The sequence below is a fragment of the Panthera uncia genome, assembly GCF_023721935.1.
Source record: "Panthera uncia isolate 11264 chromosome B3 unlocalized genomic scaffold, Puncia_PCG_1.0 HiC_scaffold_1, whole genome shotgun sequence".
Lineage (NCBI taxonomy): Eukaryota > Metazoa > Chordata > Mammalia > Carnivora > Felidae > Panthera > Panthera uncia.
In genome coordinates, this window is record NW_026057582.1 from 61,845,537 (window position 1) to 61,870,229 (window position 24,693).

At 36.4% G+C, this 24,693-nt stretch overlaps 1 protein-coding gene across 1 annotated transcript in view; it reads left to right on the plus strand.

The window, feature by feature from the left end:
- The window catches only part of SNX6 (sorting nexin 6), a 49,835-nt gene that overhangs the window by 20,375 nt on the left and 4,767 nt on the right, over positions 1–24,693 (plus strand). Inside the window, exons 6-10 of the mRNA XM_049612910.1 lie at positions 1,829–1,952; positions 10,009–10,104; positions 11,814–11,919; positions 21,118–21,193; positions 23,634–23,673. Coding sequence (XP_049468867.1) covers positions 1,829–1,952; positions 10,009–10,104; positions 11,814–11,919; positions 21,118–21,193; positions 23,634–23,673 — 442 coding nt within the window. The remainder of the gene's footprint in view (positions 1–1,828; positions 1,953–10,008; positions 10,105–11,813; positions 11,920–21,117; positions 21,194–23,633; positions 23,674–24,693) is intronic.

Consider the following 24,693-nt stretch of genomic DNA (forward strand, 5'->3'; position numbering starts at 1 on the left):
ACAGGAAAATTATAGAATAATTGTCTACATTGTAAAATTCTTTAAATTAATGTTTTAAATAGACTCTGAAAATTGAAAATGGGGGGTCCAAAACTTTATTTAAAAATAGTAGAAAGGGAAATAGGACTTTTTGAAGCAGAATATAAGTTGTTTTGGTTTTTATCTACAAGGCCTTAGTCATTGCCAACCTGGTTTTCTTTTTTCGATGTGTGCATACTACCCAAACTTCTGTTTTCTGTTTCTCATAGAAATATGCACCGAGCAACTCTGCACATACTCTGTTTTCTTTTTTAAAAAGTGTGTGTGTGTGTGTGTGTGTGTGTGTGTGCGCGCGCGCGTGCATGTGTGTGCACGCGTGCACCTGTCTAAATGGCTGTGTCTGTGTTTAATTTTTGCCCTCTTTCTGCCTATGGCTTCTGGCTAAGGGGAAAAGAATAGGAACAAAGTAAAAAGAGAATAGTTTTAAAATGTTTTTCATTAAATGATTATTAGTTTCACATATACTAGAAATGCATTAAATCTTTGAAAAAACTGGAGATAACTTCTGTTTTGCGTTTAGCATATTTGCTGAAAATGCAGAATCTTTCCCTTCTTATTAGACATTTGAAGTAATTTTAGATTTACAGGATATCGTTTTCTGTATTTTGAGAGCAGTACAAGTAAACACTTTCCCTTGTATCATCATCACCTCCATCACTCTTTTTCTGATCATTTCTCCTCTTCATTCATTTCCTTTTCTCCTGTTCCACTTAGTTTCAGTTTTTAAGCATATATGCACCTGGCTACTAGACTCCTCTTCAGAATGCTAAACTCGTTTGACAAGATAAATTAGCAAAGTAGATCTTTTTTGTCAAAGTGTAAGGTGACATATTTTAAGATTTTTGTCCATGCTGGGTGCAAGCAATAGTCTGAGAGACAGAGATACATACTTTTATAGTTATAAGACTGAAAACTGGAAATTAGCAGAGCACATTAATATTAAAGAATCTGTGGTTTTCCAGTGGCCCTGATCATGATTCTTTTGTGGTCTGGTTAGGGGTTGGATAACAGAGAACCTTGGGTTTATTCTACTGCTACCTCCATCCTCTGCATCCTTCTTTTTTGTCTTCACTGAATGACTACCCTCACAGAGATCAAACTTCTCCCAACATTGGTCCTGCTGGTTTGCTGGTATGTAAAATTTATCCTCCTTGCACGTAGTTGAAGCAAGAATATTGGGCCTTTTCCTTGAGTGTTTCTTTTTTCAAACTGACGTATATTACTATATGATCACTGTGATTCACTGATGAAATTAAAATATTTTAAACATAATTTTCCAATGTAATGACAAAAATTAGTCTCTCTGTGGTGTGCTTTTTTTCTTGTGTGTTTGGGTCATTAGATGAAAATAATTATTAATGTTGAAAATATGCTTACTGAGGTTTGAGTTTAGATTTTTTTTTGTACACAGGTATTTAAAAGCAGTAATTACCGAGAAATTGATCCATAAAGATTGTATCAAATAATTTGTAGTGTACTTTCTCTGGAGCTGAAAACAAACACCCCTATAGTTATCTTTAACATCAACTTGCATAGGAAGAAAAGTTCATAAAACTTAAAAATATTAACATTTAAATATAATAAATACTATTAACTAGCATGAAGTCTTTTCAGAGCTGGATTTTATACATTTTATTAACAGTTCAACTAAAACCTTTGTTTACATGGATTATATATTTGTATCTTTAATTTTGCATTTAGAATAATTTGGAGTATTTGTTGAAAACTGTTACAGACTATTTTCTAGTTGATGCAGTGTTTTACCTTTAATTATGTGTATTGTTTCTAGTGAATATTTGGCAATATTCAAGAAGACTGTTGCAATGCATGAAGTGTTCCTATGTCGTGTGGCAGCACATCCTATTTTGAGAAAAGACTTAAATTTCCATGTCTTCTTGGAATATAATCAAGATGTGAGTATTGATTAAAGCAGTAATCAAGGTTTATTTTTAGAGTCACTGTAAAAGGCAGGGAGTAGTTAGAAAAAACCCTTTTTTTGTAATGTTCTTATTTTTCAAGGTAGTGTAAAATGACATTTTTTTTTTAGTGGTAATAGAGTATTTCAATACAACTAGAGAAGAAATGAAGAAATTGAAGAAATGAGGCTAAATCATGTTACTGCATGGGACATTGATTTTCATCTTGAATTGTGAACCTCTTAAGAAATAGGATTATCAACTTGATTGTTTCCTAAATTTGAGTTTGAAGTTTTCTGAAATTCCAGGGAGGTGCTTGAGCTAAAGAATTCTAGATTACTTTAGGGTTAATCATTGCCTTTTGATCTGTTTAACTGACCTTTTTCAGTGCCAATTGCTCCTAATCTTCCTCCTTCCCTGCCTGAAAACTCTGTTACAGTGCAAATAGAAAAATTGATGTGGTTGAGCTTTAAAGATTTCTTCATTCATAGTACTGGCAAAAGTTTTTTTATTTTTTTATTTTTTTAATTTTTTTAATTTTTTTTATTTTTTTTTTCAACGTTTATTTTATTTTTGGGACAGAGAGAGACAGAGCATGAACGGGGGAGGGACAGAGAGAGAGGGAGACACAGAATCGGAAACAGGCTCCAGGTTCCGAGCTATCAGCCCAGAGCCCGATGCGGGGCTCGAACTCACGGACCGTGAGATCGTGACCTGGCTGAAGTCGGACGCTTAACCGACTGCGCCACCCAGGCGCCCCTGGCAAAAGTTTTTTTAATGGATAGGTGATACAGATCTTGGGATTTATATTTGAATGACAAGATTAACTCATTTTAGCAGAAAATAAATGTAGCATAGTGCTTATTTGCTTATAAGTTGACATCAAGATCAAAGAATTTTATGTATATAAATTTGCCCTTCTGGTTTGGTTTTAGTAGACATGACAATAAAATATCCTAAGTCTAGCAATAGAGAGAACACATTTTTTTGAAAGGGTATGAAGTAATTCAGGATCACAGAAACAGCATTTTAAGCCTGGATACTTTCACAAGTGTAAATATGGTATGTGATACTGGCATGTGGTCGTTTACAACTAGGAACTGTAAAAAATTCTGGCTATGTCATGAATTATAGAAGCTGAAAATAACTTGTGACTGGGTTGCCAAAGAACACATGATAGAATGCTGTCATCACTTTTTTTACTTTTATGTGTTTGTTTTTGCTTAACCTTATTCATGGCCTTGGCCAAAACCTTAATAATAATTGGTAGAGCAGCTTAGGCATACAGTGAGTATTATCAGTGCAAGGCCACTTGAGCTAGAGGAGCCTCATGCTCTGTGTACTCTGTCCCATCGCCAAATCCCTTAGTACTATCTGAAATTATATGTCTGTATTTTAAATTTTTATGTATTTATTATCTGTCCTCTCTACTAAAATGTAAGCTCTCTGAAAGCAAGGCTTGAATTTTACACCATTGTATCCTCACTGCTTTAGAATAATGGCTGACAATTAAGATGTAAAATAAGTATTTGTTAAAATGATAAGTGAAAGATTATTGATTGTTTCCCAGTTGTGGTGATGGTTTTTTAACTTTTTTTTTTAATTTAAATTTTATAGTTAACATACAGTGCAATATTGGTTTCAGGAGTAGAATTCAGTGATTTATTACTTACGTACAACACCCAGTGCTCATCCCAACAAGTGCCCTCCTTAGTACCTATCATTCATCTAGCCCATCTCCCACCCACCTCCCTCTGTCAACCCAGTTTGTTCTCTGTCATTAAGAGTCTCTTGTGGTTTGTTTCCCTCACTTTTCTTTCCCCCCCCTCTTCCCATATGTTCATCTGTTTTGTTTCTTATATTTCACATAGAAGCGAAATCATATGGGATTTGTCATTCTCTGGTTGACTTATTTCACTTAACATAATATATGCTAGCTCCATCCACATCATTGCACATGGCCAGATTTCATTCTTTTTGATGGCTGAGTAATATTCCATTGTATATATGTACCACATCTTCTTTATCCATTCATAAATTGATGGACATTTGGGCTCTCTCCATAGTTTGGCTATTGTTGATAATGCTATAGACATTGGGGTGCATGTACCCCTTCGAATCTGTATTTTTGTATCCTTTGGGTAAATACCTAATAGTGCAATTGCTGGATCATAGGGTAGTTCTATTTTTAGTTTCTTGAGGAACCTCCATACTATTCTCCAGAGTGACTGCACCAGTTTGCATTCCCACCAACAGTGCAAGAGAGTTTACCCCTTTCTCTGCATGCTTGCCAGCACTTGCTGTTTCTTATGTTGTTAATTTTAGCCATTCTGACAGGTGTAAAGTGGTATTTCATCATGGTTTTGATTTGTATTTCCCTGATGATAAGTGATGGTGATCATCTTTTATATGTCTGTTAGCCATCTGGATGTCTTCTTTGGAAAAGTGTCTGTTCATGTCTTCTGCCCATTTCCTCACTAGATTATTTGTTTTTTGGGTGTTGAATTTGGTAAGTTCTTTATGGATTTTGGATACTAAGCCTTTATCTGATATGTCATTTGCAGATATCTTCTCCCATTCTGTAGGCTATCTTTTAGTTTTGTTGGTTGTTTCCTTTGCTGTGCAGGAGGCTTTTAAGTTTATTTTTGAAAGAGAGAGAAAACATCAGCAGGGGAGGGGCAGAGAGAGAAGGGGAGAGTGAATCCCAAGCAGGCTCCACACTCAGCATAGAGCCCCATGCAGGGCTCGATCCAACCATCAGATCAGGACCTGAGGTGAAATCAAGGGTCTGACACTTAACCGACTGAGCCACCTAGGTGCCCCAGAAGCTTTTTATTTAAGGAAGTCCCAATAGTTCATGTTTGCTTTTGTTTTCCTTAACTTTGGCAATGTGTCTAGTAAGAAGTTGCTCTGGCTAAGGTCAGAGAAGTTGCTGCCTGTGTTTTATTCTAGGAATTTGATGGTTTCCTATCGCACATTTAGGTCTTTCATCCATTTTGAATTTATTTTTGTGTATGGTGTAATAAAGTGGTCCAGGTTCATTCTTCTGCATGTTGCTGTCCACTTTTCCCAACACCATTTGTTGAAGAAACTGTCTTTTTTTCATTGGATTTCTTTCCTGCTTTGTCGAAGATTAGTTGACCATATAGTTGTGGGTCCATTTCTGGGTTTTCTGTTCTGTTCCACTGATCTATGGATCTGTTTCTGTGCCAGTACCATACTATCTCGATGACTACAGTTTTGTAATATAGTTTGAAATCTGGAATCGTGATGCCTCCAGTTTTGTTTTTCTTTTTTGGATTGCTTTGGCTATCAGGGTCTTTTGTGGTCCCATACAGATTTTAGGATTGTTTGTTCTAGCTCTGCGAAAAATGCTGGTGGTATTTTGATAGGGATTGCATTAAATGTGTGGATTGCTTTGGGTAGTATTGACATTTTAACGGTGTTCTTCCAATCCATGAGCATGGAATGCTCTTCCATTTGTTAGTGTCCTCTTCAATTTCTGTCATAAGTGTTTTATAGTTTTCAGAGTACAGATCTTTTACCTCTTTAGTTAGGTTTATTTTCCTAGGTATGTTTTTGGTGCAGTTCCAAATGGAATCAATTCCTTGATTTCTTTTTCTGCTGCTTTGTTATCAATGTATAAAAATGCAACAGATTTCTGCATGTTGATTTTATGTCTTGTGACTTTGCTGAATTCATGTATTAGTTCTAGCAATTTTTTGGTGGAGTCTTTCAGATTTTCTACATAGAGTATCATGTGAAAGTTTGACTTCCTCCTTGCTGATTTGGGTGCCTTTTCTTTTTGTTGTCTGACTGCGGAGATTAAGACTTCCAATAATGTGTTAAATAGTAATGATGAGAATGGGTATCCTTGTCTTGTTCCTGACTATAAAGGAAAGGCTTTCAGCTTTTCCCCATTGAGGAGGATATTAACTATGGGTCTTTCATATATGGTTATGATGTTGAGATATATTCCATCTATCCCTACATTGTTGAGGGTTTTTATTAAGAATGGATGCTGTATTTTGTCAAATGGATTATTGATTGTTTAGATCAGATTTATAAATAGCTTTGGAAAAAAATTAAGGTTTCATAAATTTTCTCCCTTCAATATAGATTTCTTTTTCTTCCTCCCACTAATATATGCTTAATAGAGATAATGATGTCATGCATTATAATAACCCTTTTAATACCAGCACATGGTATTTTGGAGAAACTCTAAAAAGACAGGAAAGTGGTTTGCAAATATTTTTTAATCATTAATTAATAGCAAGTATATTAACAGGTTATAGAAGATTAAAGGCCCCAGGGCACCTGGGTGGCTCAGTCAGTTAAGTAAGATCAGGTCATGATCTCACAGTTTATGAGTTTGAGCCCAGGATTGGGTTCTCTATCAGTGCAGAGCCTGCTTCAGATCCTCTGTCCCCATCTCTGCCCCTCCTCCGCTTGTGCTCCCTCCCTCTCTCAAAAATAAACAAACATTAAAAAAAAAGAAGGGACACCTGAGTGAGTCAGTCAGTTGGGTGTGTGACTTCAGCTCAGGTCATGATCTCACGGTCCGTGAGTTTGAGTCCCGTGTTGGGCTCTGTGCTGACAGCTCAGAGCCTGAAGCCTCCTTCAGATTCTGTGTCTCCTTCTCTCTCTGCTCCTTCCCCACTCACACTCTATCTTTCTCTGTCTCTTAAAAATAAATAAATGTTAAAAATTAAAAAAAAGAAGAAGAAGAAGAAGAAGAAAAGGTGTGCCTGGGTGGCTCAGTTGGTTAAGCATTTGACTCAGTTTCAGCTCAGGTCATGATCTCATGGTTGGTGGGTTCTAGCCGCGCATGAGGCTCTGTGCTGACAGCGTGGAGCCTGTTTGTGATTCTCTCTCCCACTCTCTGTGCCCCTCCCCTGCTCTCTCATTCCGTCTCTCTTGAAATATAAACTAATACAAAAAAAAGTTTTTTAAAAAGAAGGAGATTATAGGCCCAAAACTAAGAGGTTTTTCTCAATGTTCTAATGCTGTTTCATGGATCTTTACATACTTCAGTGGGGCAGGAAAAGCAATCTGCATGTGCTGTTTTGTTTTCTAAATTTCAGAGAGCCATGGGACTGATAAGTTGCTGAAGTAGAGCTAGGGTGTCTTAAAGTCTAAAGAGGCCATCAGGCAGCTGGGAGGCCTAGAAAAGCTTATTCTAGCATTGAGTTGTTTGAGAAATAGTTGCTGTTGTAAGGAATGATTGCCTTTAATGTTCAGTGCCTTACTTAAGTATTTGTATATCTTCTCTGTTTCTACTAGGTATAGTCTGAGTCTACTTAAGAGTAGAGTAAATATATAACCTCTTCAACACCCTAATGTCCATTCAGTTCTTGCTGCCTTATCAGTGGACATACCCAGGACCCTGCCTCATATCTGAGTTCTTAAGCCCTAGTATTAATAGACTCCAAACATAGACAGCTCTGTTTTTCCCTATTCATATTTTGATTGTTCTTTGACTCTGGTACATCTAGACACTTGATCTCTTCTGCATTTTGACCCTGTTAGCAGCCCTTTTGTCTTTACTTTGTTCTCATGTAGCCTAGATTGCCTGCTCCATCATTTATAACAAGGTTATATATGACTTCTAACAGCTCTCTCCCATTTTCCATAAAAGCTAATTTCAACTTGCAGCAGTTCCTCCTTGATGTAAAATGACCTTGTTCACTAGGAAATACAAGCCAATCAGAGATCAAATCCCACAACTCCACGTGTCTCCCACAACCCTCATCTGCCTTGGCAGCCACATGCATATATTAGCTTTTTTTTTTTTTTTTTCTTCCTTTCCAATCTGGACAGCTTTTAATTTCTTTTGCTTGCCTAACTTCCCTGGCTAGAATCTCCAGTACAATGTAAAATAGAAATGACAAGAGCAGACATCCTTGTTTTGTCTATGATCTTGGGAGGAAAGCATTCACTATTTCACTATTAAGTATGATGTTAACTGTGGGGTTTTCATTGATGCTCTTGATCAAGTTGAAGAAGTTCCCTTCTAATCCTAGTTTGTTGAGTGTTTTTATTATGAAAAAGTATAGCTATTGAGATGATAATGTGGTTTTGTCCTTTATTCTACTAATACAGTATATTACATTGTGCCTTTCCACTTTGACAAAGGTATCTTTCTAGCTATCCTGGATCCCATGTACTTCTGGATCTTTGGGATCTGTTCTGAGTTTCCTTCTTAACTCTGTGGCTCCTTCTTAGTGTCCTTTGTGAGCTTTTACCTCCATATATCCATTCATTTAAATAGGATCCTTCCAAGGTTCCTCACTGATTTCTCCAGAAATTTAGAAGTTCCTTTAGACTTCTAACTCTAAATTCTCCTGAAGTGATCTCATTGACTCCTATGGCTGCAGGTACTTTTATATCTATTAACTTATAAATCTGTATCACTTGTTTGAACTCTTCTTTAAATGCAGGCCTTCTTTTATGTTCTCTGTCTCAAAGAAGATACCAGCACCTTCCAATTTCTTAAGACCTAAAAATTACTCATGACTTTACTCCCTATTCCTTTTTTTTTTTTAAGTAGGCTCCATGCTGAGGCCTGAACTCAGACCCCGAGATCAAGACCTGAGCTAAGATCAAGAGTTGGACAGTTAACTCACTGAGCCACTCAGGCATCCCCCTGCTCCCTATTCAAACACCAAATCCTGTCTGTTCTACTCTCTTACTATATTAGGAATGTGTCTACTTCCTTCTATCACCAGACCTAAAGATTAGTTCTGACTTTTATAACCCTTGATTGGGTTATTGAAACAGCCTCTGACTGGTCTTTCAACCTCCAGTCTTATCTTTCTCATTTTCTAAGTCTGTATTAAGTTCCCTTGGTGTTCTCGAAGTGCCGTATGGATTCCTCTAACATTGTACTGCTCACCCTATGTTTAATCATATGTTTCTCTGGATTCTCCTCTGCACCATAAATTACTCTTATAGAGTAAGGACCACCTCTTAATCATCCTTATTTTCTGAACACCTAGCACAGTGCGTGATTGTAATATACATGTGTCACATTTGTCAATAGTTTTTAAATAAGTGAATTAGTTAATATAAGAACACAGTTTTGAAAAACACCCAGAGTGCATTCAGAGGCCTAAAGATACAGCAGTTTAGAAAGGTTTCATGAAGAGAATGTGTTTTAATTTCGATGTTTAATGAAGTCTGAATAGAATTTTTGGTGGGAAGAGAGACACTATTTCAGGAACAGGGGAACCTAAGCATTTAGAGCTTCTTTTGAGAACTATTTGGAACATAAGGTTCTGTGGGGGTTTGGTGGTGAGTACAAAGGTAAATTGAACCAGATTGTTGAAAGTCTTGAATACCATGCCTAGGGGATTGGCTTTTATTCTCTGAACATTGTGAAACTCTATAAAGTTATTGAGTAGGGAGGAGATGCTCACAATTTAATTTTGGAAGTCCTCATCAGAATGGATTGGATTGAGGAAATGAGAGATGTTAACTAGTAGTCCAATGTGGTAGTTAAGCAAGAAATAATGAGGATTTTTACTAGGACAGTGAGAAAGGAAAGGGACAAATTTCAGACATTTGATGGTAGAATTTGAGCTTTGAGAGACAAAAAGAAGTTGTAGATTATTTCAAGATTTTTAATGAGTGGTATGGGGTTTTAGGGAACATGTGGGAATCTGAGAGATTGGTTGGATGGAGGGACCATGAAGGAGGGACCATGAATAGGGAGAACCAAGAAAAGGAAAGTTTTGGAGATTAGATTATAATGAATACTGCTTTAGTCTAATGTGAGGTTAGCAGAATTTCCATTTATAAGGATATGATCTAGGCAAATGGAAATAGAATCTAAGGTTCAGGAAAGAGCTTAGTGGTAGTGATCATGATTTGTGAGTCATTTATATAATGGTGAGCATTGAAACCATGGTAGTAGATAAGGAAATTAGATGGGCTATTCCTTTATGGGACACCCTGGTGCAGCAAGTGGTGAATAATAATGAAAGAGGCATTACTTTCCATATGTAATCTAAAAAAGAAAAAAATTGCCAACTTAAGTTTACCTTTCTTTCAGCTGAGTGTGAGAGGAAAAAATAAAAAAGAAAAACTTGAAGATTTCTTTAAAAACATGGTTAAATCAGCAGATGGAGTAATTGTTTCAGGAGTAAAGGTAAGATTTTATTTGATTAACAGAGGTATTGGTTTAAGAATCCACTTATTTTAAGAAGATAGAGATTTCAGATGTGCAGGTGACCATTGGAGTAAAAGAGAAGTTTGAATAGTAGAATGTTTAGGCCTGAGAAACTGGGCCCCCTGCCCTGGAATCCACTCTTTAGAGCCCTTCCTTCTCCCAACGGGCGAGAGTTCTGCAGTCCAAGGGGATTTGCCCACCTGGAGCACATACCCCTTCCTTCCAAACTAGACCATGCTTGAAGTATCTGGAACCCCGTATTTCTTTGCCCAAATCTGAAGCCAAGTCTTCCTCTTCTGTGGGTAATCAAGGGTGACCCTGGGTCAGCTGGGGAAAGGGAAGGCACAGGGGAGGTCAGTGTGCAGAATGGAGTGTCCTGTTACATACATCTGAGGTTTCTTTAGGTGCCTTACAGAACTGCAGGGTGGGGCACGAAGCGGGGCTCCATTTGTACATTTGCCCTTGGTCTTACAAATGTTAGGGGCAGACTTGGGTTCAGATATGGAGTTAGAAGAGCTTCTTTGAGGTTTTAGTCTTGTCTTGGGGTGCCTGGCTCAGGTAGAGCATGAGGCTCTTGATCTCGGGGTCATGAATTCAAGCTCCACATTGGGCATAGAGCTTACTTAAATAAATAAATAAAAATAAAATTTAGGGGCACCTGGGTGGCTCAGTTGATTAAGCATCCGACTTCGGCTCAGGTCACGATCTCACAGTTTGTGAGTTCAAGCCTGACATCGGGCTCTGTGCTGACAGCTTGGAGCCTGGAGCCTGCTTCAGATTCTGTATCTTCCTCTGTCTCTGCCTTTTCCCCATTAGTGCTCTCTTTCTCTCAAAAATAAAATAAAATACATTTTAAAAAATAAATAAAGATTAAAAAATTTTTGAATATATAAATAAATAACACCTAAGTATTACATTATGAAACAAACACTAAGAAAGAGATAAATGATGCAGCTTTGTCATCATTACCTGTTTTTATAGATACATCTACAGTAAAACTTAGGTGGAAAGTACTATTCATTTGATTTATACTTTGGTTTTCAGAGATGGGTCACTTGGTATGTTGACATTGCATATGCCATGGCTACTTTCTAATAAGAAGCCTGCTTCCTTCCATTTAATGCTCTGTATTGAGTATGATTAGTAGTAACTAATATTTTTTGAACATTTACAGTGTGGTATTTGGTAGCACATACTTTATTTAATCTTCAGTCCTACAAGTTGGATGGTTTATCCCATTTTAACAGTCAAGGAAAGTGGTACATACGTATTACAAATTTTAAAGGACATTTTGTCAGCACTGATTCTTCTTGTGTTCTTTCGATGTGGGTCTTATATCATTTCAACTGCTGCTTTTTCAAAAACTCATTGCTATTTTAGAAAGGAGGAAAGTATTTTTATTTTTTATTTTTTAATTTTTTTAAGTTTATTTATTTATTTTGAGAGAGAGAGAATGAGCAAAGGAGGGACAGAGGGAGGCGGGGACCGAGGATCCAAAGCAGCCTCTGAGCTGACAGAAGAGAGCCTGATGTGGGGCTCTGAAGTTACTGATGAAATCAGTAGAACATCTGATTATTAGAGGATAGCTGTGCTGTTTTACTGGTTTTTTGTATTATAATGGTAAAGTGATTTATGTATTACACTAAAGCAAATAAGTGAAAAAATTATATTTTCTTTTGATCCCATAGGACGTAGATGATTTCTTTGAGCATGAACGAACATTTCTTTTAGAATATCATAACCGAGTTAAGGATGCATCTGCTAAATCTGATAGGATGACAAGATCCCACAAAAGTAAGGTTTTTTTCTCTGTGGCTAAAGCTTACCTTTTTTTAATGGAATAATTATAAAGTTGTTATGTTATTTACAGTTTGTAAAAGTCTTGATATAGAACAGTGGTTCTCAAACTTTGGTCTGTGAAGCCTTGACCCTAGGGCTCTTTTTATTTTTAGCAAGTCTGTGAGGTAAAAACTATCTTCATAATAATCCATGATGCTTTTTGTATTTTTCACCATGTTGATATTTACACTGGTAATGCAAAAGCCATGGTGGATAAAATTACTGATGCCTTAGCACAGACCAGGGCAGTAGCACCAAATTATGCTAATAGTCACTGTATTCTTTCTACAGTGCATTTGCAGTTAGAACAGATTTTTCAATTAAGGATATCCTTGATGAAGCAGTAAAAATTATTAATTAATAAATCACTTCCCTTGGATTCACATTTTTTAATATCTGAATGATGGAGGTATGTGTAAAGCACTTTGATTACATATGATGGTTCTCTCTAGAAAAGCATTTTAGTGATTGAGTTGCAACTAAACTAGTTGCTTTTTTCATAAAACCCCATTTTTACTTGAGAGAACAATGGACAAATGATGATTATTCATAGTTGAGTATTTGGTAGACATTTCCTTAAAAATTAAGTGACCCTGTCATTTTAAGGAAAACAACTGACAGTACTTGTTGACAATGATAAAAGTCAAGCTTTCCAGCAATAAGTAGAATTTTGGAAAACTTGTATCCATCCCCATGAGCTTGGTTCCCAATAATTAAAGACTGGTCTGAGGGAGGAGATTGATGGGAATATGTGAATTTTTGATACTGTTTATGTATACTGAAGTGTGTCAACATTTAGAAGGTCTGCATCATTCATTGAACCGATATTTTCTAAATGATCAAATACATGATGTTACAAAATCACGTATGTAAAAGATTCATTCAAAGTTCAAGATAGGCTAATGGGGTTTTTTAACGTCTTTATTGAGGTAAAAATTGATATCAGTAAGCTGCAGTATTCAGAGTATACAATTTGATAAGTTTTGACATATGTGTAAAATCATCACTACAGCCAAGATAATTAATATATCTATCACCACCACAAGTTTCCTTATAGCCCTTTGTAATTCCTCCTTCTCACCCTGTCCCCAGGTAACCACCGATCTGCTTTTTGTCTCTGTAGATTAGTTTGCATTTTCTAGAATTTTATATAAATGGAATCATACTATATGTACTCTTTATTATTTGGCTTTGAAATTCAACAAAATTATTTTGAGATTCATTCATGTTGTGTGTATTGAGAGGTTATTCCTTTTTATTGCTGAGTATTATTCTATTGTATGGATATATCACAGTTGTTCATCCATTCAGCTATTGGTGGACATTTGGGTTGTTGTTAGCTTTTGGCTATTATAAATAAAGCTGATGTGAACCATCTATATGTAAGTCTTTGTATGGACATGTGCTTCCGTTGCTCTTGGGTAATACCTGAAAGAGTAACCAGGTCATGTGGTAAGTGTATAATTAACTTTTTAAAAACTTTGGAAAAAACTGCCACTTTTTTCCCAAAATGATTGTACCGTTTTATATTCCTACGAGCTGTACATGAGTGTTCCAGTTGCTCCACATCTTTTCCAACAAGGATACTCATTCTTTCTCATTTCAGCCATTCTCATAAGTCAGTAATGTCTCTGTGTAGTTTTAATTTTTAATTTGCATTTCCCTAATGACTAATGATGTTGAACATCCCTTCTTACATAAATCTCCTAGCTTTTTTCTTCTTTACCAAAGTTGTTTTGGCCCCTCTAGGTTCTTTACATTTTCATATGGATTTTATTTTTTTATTTAAATTTTATTTAGTTAACATACAGTGCAACATTGGTTTCAGGAGTAGAATTTAGTGATTCATTTACTTACAATACTCCGTGCTTGTCACAAGTGCCCTCCTTAATTTCCATCACCCATCTAGCCCATGTCTTACCCACCTCCCTCTGTCTACTCTCTATCGTTTGTTCTCTATTGTTAAGAGTCTCTTGTGGTTTGTTTCCCTCTCTTCTCTTCCCCTTCCTTTCCCATATGTTCATCTGTTTTGTTTCTTAAATTCCACATATGAGTGAAATCATATGGGATTTGTCTTCTTCTGATTGACTTATTTCAATTCATATCGATTTTAGAATTAGCTTGTCACTTTCTACACAAATGCTGTCTGGGATTTTGGGGTTGTGTAGAATCTGTAGGTCAGTTTGGGGAAGATTGACATCTTAACCATATTGACTCTTCTGATACGTAAATATAGTATATCTCTCTCCATTTAGTTTGGTCTTCCTTATAATTCTCTCAGCAGTGTTTTTTAACTTATATTGTACAGGTCTTATACACCGTTTTTTTTTTTTTTTAATTTAATTTTTTATTTTTTAAAATTTATATCCAAGTTAGTTAGCATATAGTGCAACAACGATTTCAGGAGTAGATTCCTTAATGCCCCTTACCCATTTAGCCCATCCCCCCTCCCTTCAGTTACCTTCTGTTTGTTCTCCATATTTAAGAGTCTCTCATGTTTTGTCCCCCTCCCTGTTTTTATTTTATTTTTGCTTCCCTTCCCTTGTGTTCATCGGTTCTGTCTTAAAGTCCTCATATGAGTGAAGTCATATGGTATTTGTCTTTCTCTGACTAATTTTGCTTTAATACCATCTAGTTCCATCCACATAGTTGCAAATGACAAGATTTCATTCTTTTTGATTGCCAAGTAATACTCCATTGTGTATATATACCACATCTTCTTCATTCATCCATTGATGGACATTTGGGCTCTTTCCATACTTTGGCTATTGTTGATAGTGCTGCTATAAACATTGGGGTGCATGTGCCTCTTTGAAGCAGCATACCTGTATCCCTTGGATAAATATTTAGTAGTGCAATTGCTGGGTCATAGGATAGTTCTATTTTTAATTTTTTGAGGAACCTCCATGCTGTTTTCCAGAGTGGCTGCACCAGTTTGCATTCCCACCAGCAGTGCAAAAGAGATCCTCTTTCTCCGCGTCCTGGCCAACATCTGTTGTTGCCTGAGTTGTTCATCTTAGCCATTCTTGACTGGTGTGAGGTGGTATCTCATTGTGGTTTTAATTTGTATTTCCCTGATGATGAGTGATGTTGAACATGTTTTCATGTGTCGGTTGGCTATCTGGATGTCTTCTTTGGAGAAGTGTCTATTCATATCTTTTACCCATTTCTTCACTGGATTATTTGTTTTCTGGGTGTTGAGTTTGATAAGTTCTTTGTAGATTTTGGATACTAACCCTTTATCTGATATGTCGTTTGCAAATATCTTCTCCCATTCTGTCGGTTGCCTTTTAGTTTTGCTGATTGTTTCCTTTGCTGTGCAGAAGCTTTTTATTTTGTTGAGGTCCCAATAGTTCATTTTTGCTTTTGTTTCCCTTGCCCCTGGAGATGCGTTGAGTAAGAGGTTGCTGCAGCCAAGATCAAAGAGGTTATTGCCTGCTTTCTCCTCGAGGATGTTGATGGCTTGTCTTACATTTAGGTCTTTCATCCATTTTGAGTTTATTTTTGTGTATGGTATAAGAAAGTGGTCCAGGTTCATTTTTCTGCATGTTACTGTCCAGTTTTCCCAGCATCACTTGCTGAAGAGACTGTCTTTATTCCATCAGATATACTTTCCTGCTTTGTCAAAGATTAGTTGGCCATATGTTTGTGGGTCCATTCTGGGTTCTCTGTTCTGTTCCGTTGATCTGAGTGTCTGTTTTTGTGCCAATACCATACTATCTTGATGATTACAGCTTTGTAATACAGCTTGAAGTCCGAGGATCTTACACACCTTTAGTTGAATTGATCCCTAATTATTTTTTGATGCTATCATAAATGATGTGTTTTTTACATTTCAGTTTCTAGTTCTTTGCTAATATATAGAAATACAGTGTGTTTTCTGTATTGATCTTGTATCTTGCAATATTACTAAATAAACTCACTTATTAGTTCCAGTAACTATTTCGTAGATTCCTTATGATTTTCTACATAGATGATCATCTGCTAATAAAAACAATTACACTTGTTTCCAATTTAGATTCCATTTATTTCTTGTCTTTGCCCCGTTGTACTGAAGCTATACCTATAGCTCCAGTGCAGTGTGGATGGAAGTGGTGAGAATAGGCATCTTTGCCTTGTTCCTTAGCTTATGGGGAAGGCATTCATTTTTAAACCATTAATTATGGTGTTTGGTGTAGGTTTTTCCTAGATGCTTTTTATCAGGGTGAAAAAATTGTCTTATAAATTTATCTGAGAGGTTGTGTTTTTTTAAATCAGGAATGAGCGTTGGATTCTTTTCATAGGCTCTTTTTGCAGCTGCAGTGTTCAGATAATCCCGTTTTTTCCTTTTAGCCTATTATGCATTGATTGATTTTCAAATGTTAAACCAACTTTATGATCTTGGGATTAATATCACTTATTTATACCAATGGAGTTTAATGTAATAGAGCTTAGAAAGTTTATTGATATGATTTTAGATTCCCCACTGCAACTATTTTTTTTTAATATGAAATTTATTGTCAAATTGGTTTCTATACAACACCCAGTGCTCATCCCAACAGGTGCCCTCCTCAATGCCCATCACTCTCTTTCCCCTCCCTCCCACCCCCCCATCAACCCTCAGTTTATTCTCAGTTTTTAAGAATCTCTCATGGTTTGCCTCCTTCCCTCTCTGTAACTTTTTTTTTCCTCTTCCCCTCCCCCATGGTCTTCTGTTAGGTTTCTCAGGATCCACATAAGAGTGAAAGTGTATGGTATCGTCTTTCTCTGTATGACTTATTTCACTTAGCATATCACTCTCCAGTTCCATCCATGTCATTACAACTAACTCTTAAAGAACTACTACTTGTTGAGTTTTGGGGTGGTATCAAAGAAGAATATCCACGGGGCGCCTGGGTGGCTCAGTCGGTTGGGTGTCCGACTTCGGCTCAGGTCATGATCTCGCAGTTGACAAGTTCGAGCCCCGCGTCGGGCTCTGTGCTGACAGCTCAGAGCCTGGAGCCTGCTTTGGATTCTGTGTCTCCCTCTCTCTCTGTACCTCCGCTGCTATACTCTGTCTGTCTGTCTCTCTCTCAAAAATAAATATAACCATTGAAAAAAAATTTTTTTAAAAAGAATATCCACAATTATCTGAAAATATAGCTACATATCTGTTTGAGACTGCATTTTCTCCACATATTTGAACAAAAGCAGTGTATTATAATACTACGATTGAATGCAGAAGCAGGTAAGAGAATGCAGCTGTCTTCTATTAAGATAAAGACACAAAATTTGCAAAAATGTAATAGTGTCACTCTGCTCACTAATTTAAAAATGCATATAGTTATTTTTCATTTGAAATATTACTTATGTTAACTATGATTTTAATACTTTTAATCATTTTGCTTTACTTAAAAAACATACAGTACATATTAATAGACATAACCCCCATAAACACAATTATTTAGGATCCTCAATAATTTCTAAGAGTGTAAAGGAGTCCTTAGACCAAAAAGTTTGAGAACCTCTGTTATAGAGACAGTTCAGCTGGTACCTAGAAATAAGAACCTCTGTTTTGGAGTACTGTTACATGCTGTAACAGAAAGGAAATAAAGTCTCTGGCTTGATACCTTCTATTCTTGTGTCATTCTTTGGAGAAGGTTAAGAGTTATTTTTATATTTTATTCTATTTTTGTAACTTATAGATTTCTTCTAAGGAAGTAGTTATTTATATTTGCTTGTTCAGTACTTAAGAACTATAAAGTGTGGGAAGCTTGAATTCCTTCCTAGATTTATTACCAATTTGCTCTGGGGCATTGGGCAAGTCACATAATTAATTGGTATTATACTGGTTCCCTTGTTTATAAAATGACATTAAGATGAATTATCTCACACGTTTTACTCCTCTGTTAAGAGAAACTTTGTCCTAGTCTGTCCTCTCCCTGTTCCTCCATCAAGACCTGTACTTACTCCCTCTACACACCCAGAGTCACATAGTGCACCCTGTGGGGCTCCAGCAGTACCCTGTTTGCTTTCCTGGGGAACCCCATACTCCACCAACTGGACCAGGCTGGAGCCCACAGGCCTCGCCTGTACCCCCTCGAGAAAGAAAAACTTTGTAAATATGAAATGGTATATATACTAGTGTTAGTTGTAATAATTAGGAGTATCCTTAAGTTTATTTTCGATTATTTAAAATGGAATCCTATTAGAGGTGCCTGGCTGGCTCAGTCAGTAGAATATGTGACTCTTGATCTCAGGGTTGTAGGTTTGAGCCCCACATTGAATGAAGAGATTACTTAAAAATAAAATCCTTTAAAAAATTAAAATAAAATAGAATCCTACTATACTTTAAAAATTGTTTTAAAGTTATTTAGCTCAGGGGCACCTTGCTGGCTGTCAGTAGAGCATACGACTCTTTTTTTGTTGTTTTTTTAAGAGAGAGAATGAATTCTAAGCAGACTCCATGCTTGACCTGAGCCGAAATCAAGAGTGTGATACTCAGTTGACTGAGCCACCCAGGCACCCCTGAGTCTATGACTCTTAATCTCAGGATAATGAGTTCAAGCCCCATGTTGGGCGTGGAACCTGCATAGGATAGGATAGGATAGGATAGGTAAAATTAAGTAAAAAATAAAATAGTTTATAAACATTGGCCTGTTTGCCAACCATAATGTTAGGCATTGGTAATTTCAAGATGAAGAAAATATAGTCTTTGCCCTTCAGGAATTAATAATTTTGCAGAAATTTTGCAGAAATCTGAAAAGCAGAAAATTACAGTGTATTGTAATCAGTCCTTTAATAGAGGTATATATTTGTGCTATGGAAACATAAAGAACTATAAAGGTAGAGAGTCATCTGTTAAGATAACATAATTCTTATTTATTCTATTTGGCCAAATGGAACAGTACTTGTAGAAGAGATGATGGCGAATCTATTTTACAAAATTATAATTATTACATAATTATAAAATTATAAAGTAAAAATTTTTTTCACAACGCATGAACTTAACTAGCCTGGACTATGAAAAACTAAGCTTTTCAGCCTCACTGTGATGTATATAAAATCAAGGCAGTTTGCTTATTTTCTGTGATCGTATAATGATGTAATAGCCGAAAAGGGTAGTGTTCTCAGAGCCAGATACTAGGAGACAGGAATTTCTTGCTCTAAAAAATAATCTCAGGGGGCGCCTGGGTGGCTCAGTTGGTTAAGTGTCCGACTTCGGCTCAGGTCATGATCTCATGGTTTGTGAGTTCGAGCCCCGCGTGTGGGCTCTGTGCTGTCAGTTCAGAGCCTGGAGCCTGCTTCGGATTCTGTGTCTCCTTCTCTCTATGCCCCTCCCCCACTTGTGCTCTGTCTCTCTCTGTCTCTCAAAAATAAATAAATGTGAAAAAAAAAAAAAAAAGAAATCTCAGGGGCACCTCGGTGGCTCAGTCGGTTAAGCCTCCGACTTTGGCTCAGGTCATGATCTCACGGTTCGAGACCCGTGTCAGGCTCTGTGCTAACAGCTCAGAGCCTGGAGCCTGCTTTGGATTCTGTGTCTCCCTCTCACTCTCTGCCCCTCCCCTGCTCGTTCTCTCTCTCTCAAAATTAAATATTAAAAATAATAAATAATTTCAGGGTCATTTTAAGTATAAAATATTACTGTATGTGATACTGGACACAAATCATTTTTGATACCTGCCTTGATAAACCAACCTTTATGTGATTTTTTTAACTTAAAATTTTAGGTTAATAGTGAAAAGTCTCACATATAGAAGTTCCTATTCAGAGTCCAAAATTTGTATTCAAAGTATCTTTATGAAAGATACCAGAATAGATCTGTTTCTGAATAACAGTAAGTAAATAGTCACCAAATTTCAGCCTTATCTGTTGAATGTAACTTTGTACAACATATAAAGTATAATGTAAGGATTACGGTTTTGTTAAAGAATAAACACACTAAAACCTTATAAACATACTACTGAGGATAAGTGGAAATTTCCATGCAAAGTACACGTCTTGGATTTCATTAATAATAGCAAACATTTATATAGTACTGTATTCACTGTGTGCCAGATAATATAGTAACATTGATTAACTCACTTAATCCAAGTAATTTTATAAGACTGGTACCATTATTATCCCCATTTCCAGATGAAGAAAGCAAGGCTTTCACAAGTTAAGTGATAAACTCAAGGTCATATAGCTGGTAAATTGGGATTAGACTCTAAGGAGTTTGGTTCCAGGACCATGAGCTTAACCATTGCACTGTACTATCCTTTTTCTGAAACAAGTAATCTTTTTTCAACAAGTTGTCCGGGGGTGAGTGCTAGGAATAGGAAGAGTATTGTGCTAAAGTTGAATACTTTGCTTCCTAGCACCTAAGGGTAATGGTGCTACCACCATTCATCTAGCTTCCCAAGCTCCATAATTTTTCTTCCTACCTCAGGTCTCCTGTTTGTAATCCTACCTATTAGGATTTCCTAATTGTAAATCCTACCTATTAGGTTTCCTCAGTATCTTCCAGCCTTGTTGTTCCTCTCTGCTGTCAGTATTTTTGCTACTTTGATCCTAACAATCAGTATTGGACCCAAAAATGTCCTAGTTGGTTGCTCTGCCTTCTGTGTCTCTCCACTTCTAGTCTTTATTCCAGGCAGTGGTTGATTTTACCACTACTGTTATTTTTAAATGTTTAATAACACCCATTCTTATAAGATCAAATCCAAACTTTATCATGGCATCCAAAAACCCATTTTCCCTCCAAGATACCTCTAATTTATTTTTCCATCTTCAACTCCTTCCACTCCCCTCTGTATCCTTGTAGTGCCTTCTTTCTAGAAGGCTGTCTGAATATACTGTGTTCTTTTATGTCTTATTAGCCTGTATCCATGCGCTGCCCTTTATCCAGAATGCTCTCCCCTCTTTTGTCTGGTAAAGATTTTTCTTATCCTGCAAGTTCTGACTCACTCAGTAGTGTCTATAAATCCTTCCCTAACTTACTCAGGTTTCCCCTGCTCCCAAAGTAGTTTTTACCTACTTCTGATAGAATATTCTGATATAATATTCCATCAAATTATATATAGTTATTGTCATTTCCTTCACCAGACTTGGAATATCTCATACTGTATACACATTTGTTTAGCGGGTGAATGCTCAATAAGTATTTTTGAATCAATGAACAAATATATGAAATTCTAACAATCTTTTCCATAGGTGCTGCAGATGATTACAATAGGATTGGTTCTTCGCTATATGCTTTAGGAACTCAGGATTCTACAGATATATGCAAGTAAGGATTCTGATTTAAAACATTAAATAAAACACAGGGCGCCTGGGTGGCTCAGTTGGTTAGGCGTCTGACTTTCGCTCAGGTCATGATCTCATGGTTTGTGAGTTCAAGCCCTGCATTGGGCTCTGTGCTGACAGCTCAGAGTCTGGAGCCTGCTTTGGATTCTATGTCTCCCTCTCTCTCTGTGCCTCCCCTGCTCACACTCTGTCTCTCTCTCAAAAATAAACATTAAAAAAAAAAAGTTTTAAAACATTAAATAAAACAGAAAAATTTTGCTAGCAGCCTGGGCATGTAGAATGCCTGACCCAGCAGGCATTTAGAATATCTTCATCAAAACACATCAGTAATAAGGAACTTTTTTATAAACTTGGATCAATGTTATTTTTTCCTCTATTCTTTCTCTCTTATTTCTTAAATCTGAAAAATAGAGGCGCCTAGGGAACTCCGTTTAAGTGTCCGACTTCTGCTCAGGTCATGATCTCACAGTTCGTGGGTTCAAGCTCCACATCGGACTCTCTACTATCAGCACATAGCCTGCTTCGGATCCTCTGTCTCCCTCTCTCGCTGTCCCTCCCCAGTTCACGTGCTCTCTCTCTCTCAAAAATAAACATTTAAAAAAAATCTGAAAAATAAAAATTGACTTTAATGTATATTTTAACATTTACAAAGTGTTATTTGATGAAAATTGGCTGACGTGTGTGTATGTGTAAGGAAGAGACACAGAACTTATGTCAAAATGTTCTTAGGTTTTGATGAAGTTTATTATAAATAAACGTTCTGAAATTAGAATATACGGTATATATATGTATGTATGTATTTCTTTGGAGGCCAAATTGACTTTTAAAGTAAAATATGATGGTATCAGTTTATACTTTTTAGAGAGGCTAGTTCTAGTTTTTAAGTTTAGTGAATCTCAGGGTAGTCCTAGGGTGACCAGAGGGTAGCTGTTGTATGTGTTAGTATGGAAATACTCTCTGAATGTTTGCTTACACAGTTGTCCCTTATTTAATTTATGTTAGCTTTCCACATTAATCTAACCATGGTTAATTTTAGTTGTTCCTATAATATTGTTTAAACACAACTGTTTATTGAAAAATAATCCAAACTTTTTTTTTTCAAACTTAAGTGGCAAAACTATTTTCCTAGTTTATGCCTTTTTCTAAACCACATCCTTGAATCTTTTTTCTAGTGTATCTTGTCTTAGTAGACCTGTAAGATCCAAAGATCCAAGTTTTTCAGCAAAGCAAGGTACTATGCATATATATATATGGCTTACATTAATTAACATGCTACCTTTCCTAAGAATTCATAAGTCTTGGAGTGCCTGGGTGGCTCAGTAGGTTAAGCATCTGACTTCAGTTCATGATCTCACGGTCTGTGAGTTCGAGCCCCACATCAGGCTCTGTGCTGACAGCCCAGAGCCTGGAGCCCGCTTTGGATTCTGTGTCTCCCTCTCTGTCTGCCCCTCCCCTGCTCACACTCTGTCTCTCTCTGTCTCTCAAAAATGAATAAACATAATTTTTAAAAAAAGGATTTGTAAGTCTTCGATAAGAAGAAAAAGTCAACCTTGCCATGTGTAACTGGGCATAAACCTGTCAAGCAAGTTCTTTTTAGTAAAACAAAGTTCATAAAATAGTGTTTTAGCTTTCAATAGTACTTGCCTTCATCCAGTTATAACGTCACCAGTAATTACCTATTTTACAGAATACTCTTTTAAAAAGCTGTGCATTGGGATATTTTTTAGTTGGTATCACCATTGAGAGACAGGCAATTTAGTTAAAAGTGAACATGAATTTTGAGATACAAATTGTTTACTCATTTCTGTTATTTTCTAAAACAAAGCAGCTCTATTTGAAGGTGTTTAAAACATAACTATCAAATAACTTCAAGAGCTGTTCCAGCCTTAGTGTTTTCCTTTTAAATCAGCCTTTTGTCTCTTTGGATCTGATTGTTCTGTACTTCTATAAGAATTTTGAAATCATGGGCTTTATTTAGTATTATGTGGCATATTACTTAATGAATGTAAGGAAACATTTTTTTTTGTTTAAATGTATGTATGGCTTAGGGGTGCCTGCTGGCTCAGTTGGTGGAGCATGCACCTTTTGATCCAGCGGTTGTGAGTTCAAGCCCCACATTGGGTATAGAGATTAGGGAAAAAAATTGAATTTTAAAAAGTTAGAAATTAATAAATATATGGCTTAGATTGTTACTTTGAAAGGGTAAGATTTTCTGTAACAACAGTTTCCAAGTTATCTGTTATATGGGTGGAAGTACAGAGATGTTGAACTAAATGAAGTCTGCATTGAACAAGACCATCAAATATTACTGTAGTGAGATAACAGTGTTCATTATTAATACAGTTTGGGGGCATATTCTCTCAACATTTGACTTGGAAAATCATTTCAGAGCTGGCTTCTGATGAAATATTTTTCCCTTCCAGGTTTTTTCTCAAAGTTTCAGAACTATTTGATAAAACCAGAGTAAGTACTATCAGTTAACCTTTGGGAGTCTAAATCATTGCATACAGTACTGTTTAACCTGTTATGATTGTGTTTAACTTTGTTGAGAAAGATGAGTTCTACTTCAGAAGGATGAAGAAACAGACTTAGATTTGAAAATTGTAAGTTGTTTTTCAGGAAACTTATTTTTTTTGTTGCTGTTGTTATGGCCTTTTGGTATTTGTAAAAGTTCATATTCTTCATCAGAGAACATGTTCATTATAGAGACTGGGTTTACTTTTATGAAGAACGGTCTTTTTCTGGGGCTTTGTATGCTAGAAGAAAGTTTTAGATTTATTACAGTTTTACCAATATTGCATTGCTTTTGATTCCCCTTGACACACTGGTTTAAAAGTGAGTTATATCTGTGTCCTTGGGTGACTCAACTGAGCGTCCAACTTCAGCTTAGGTCATGATCTTAGGGTTCATGAGTTTGAGCCCCACAGTGGGCTGGCTTCTTTCAGCACAGAGCCCGCTTAGGATCCTCTGTCCCCATCTCCCTCTGCCCCTCCCCTGCTCACGCTCTCTCTCTCTTAAAAATAAACATTTAAAAAAAAAAGTGAGTTTAACAATATGAGGCAAATACACAACTGCAAAAAAGGTTAAATAGCAATAATGCTTTAATATTGATGTAGTCTTGATTTTCAGGGATTAGTCTTAGATACAATATTAAAACACTTTGATGAAGTTCAGAGAATAATGAAATGTTTATTATGTGTTTAATGGCACTTACCTGAGATTGGAAGTGGCTAGTCCATTGTAGAAATCTGATTTCAACGTGACTTTGTCAATTGAATAATAGATAGTGAAGATAAGTAAAAGAAAAGGAGTTATTTTCTTACAAAGGAAACCATCATTAAATACATAAATGTTGTTGTAGTGAAGGGTCCCGAAAGCCCATTATTTCACTTTTGGTATTTGTACAAATGAGCATTTTCCAGGAAGATACAGTTGTTTCCTGTGTGTTTACATCAAAAGAATAGGGAAGTATCATAGAATAGC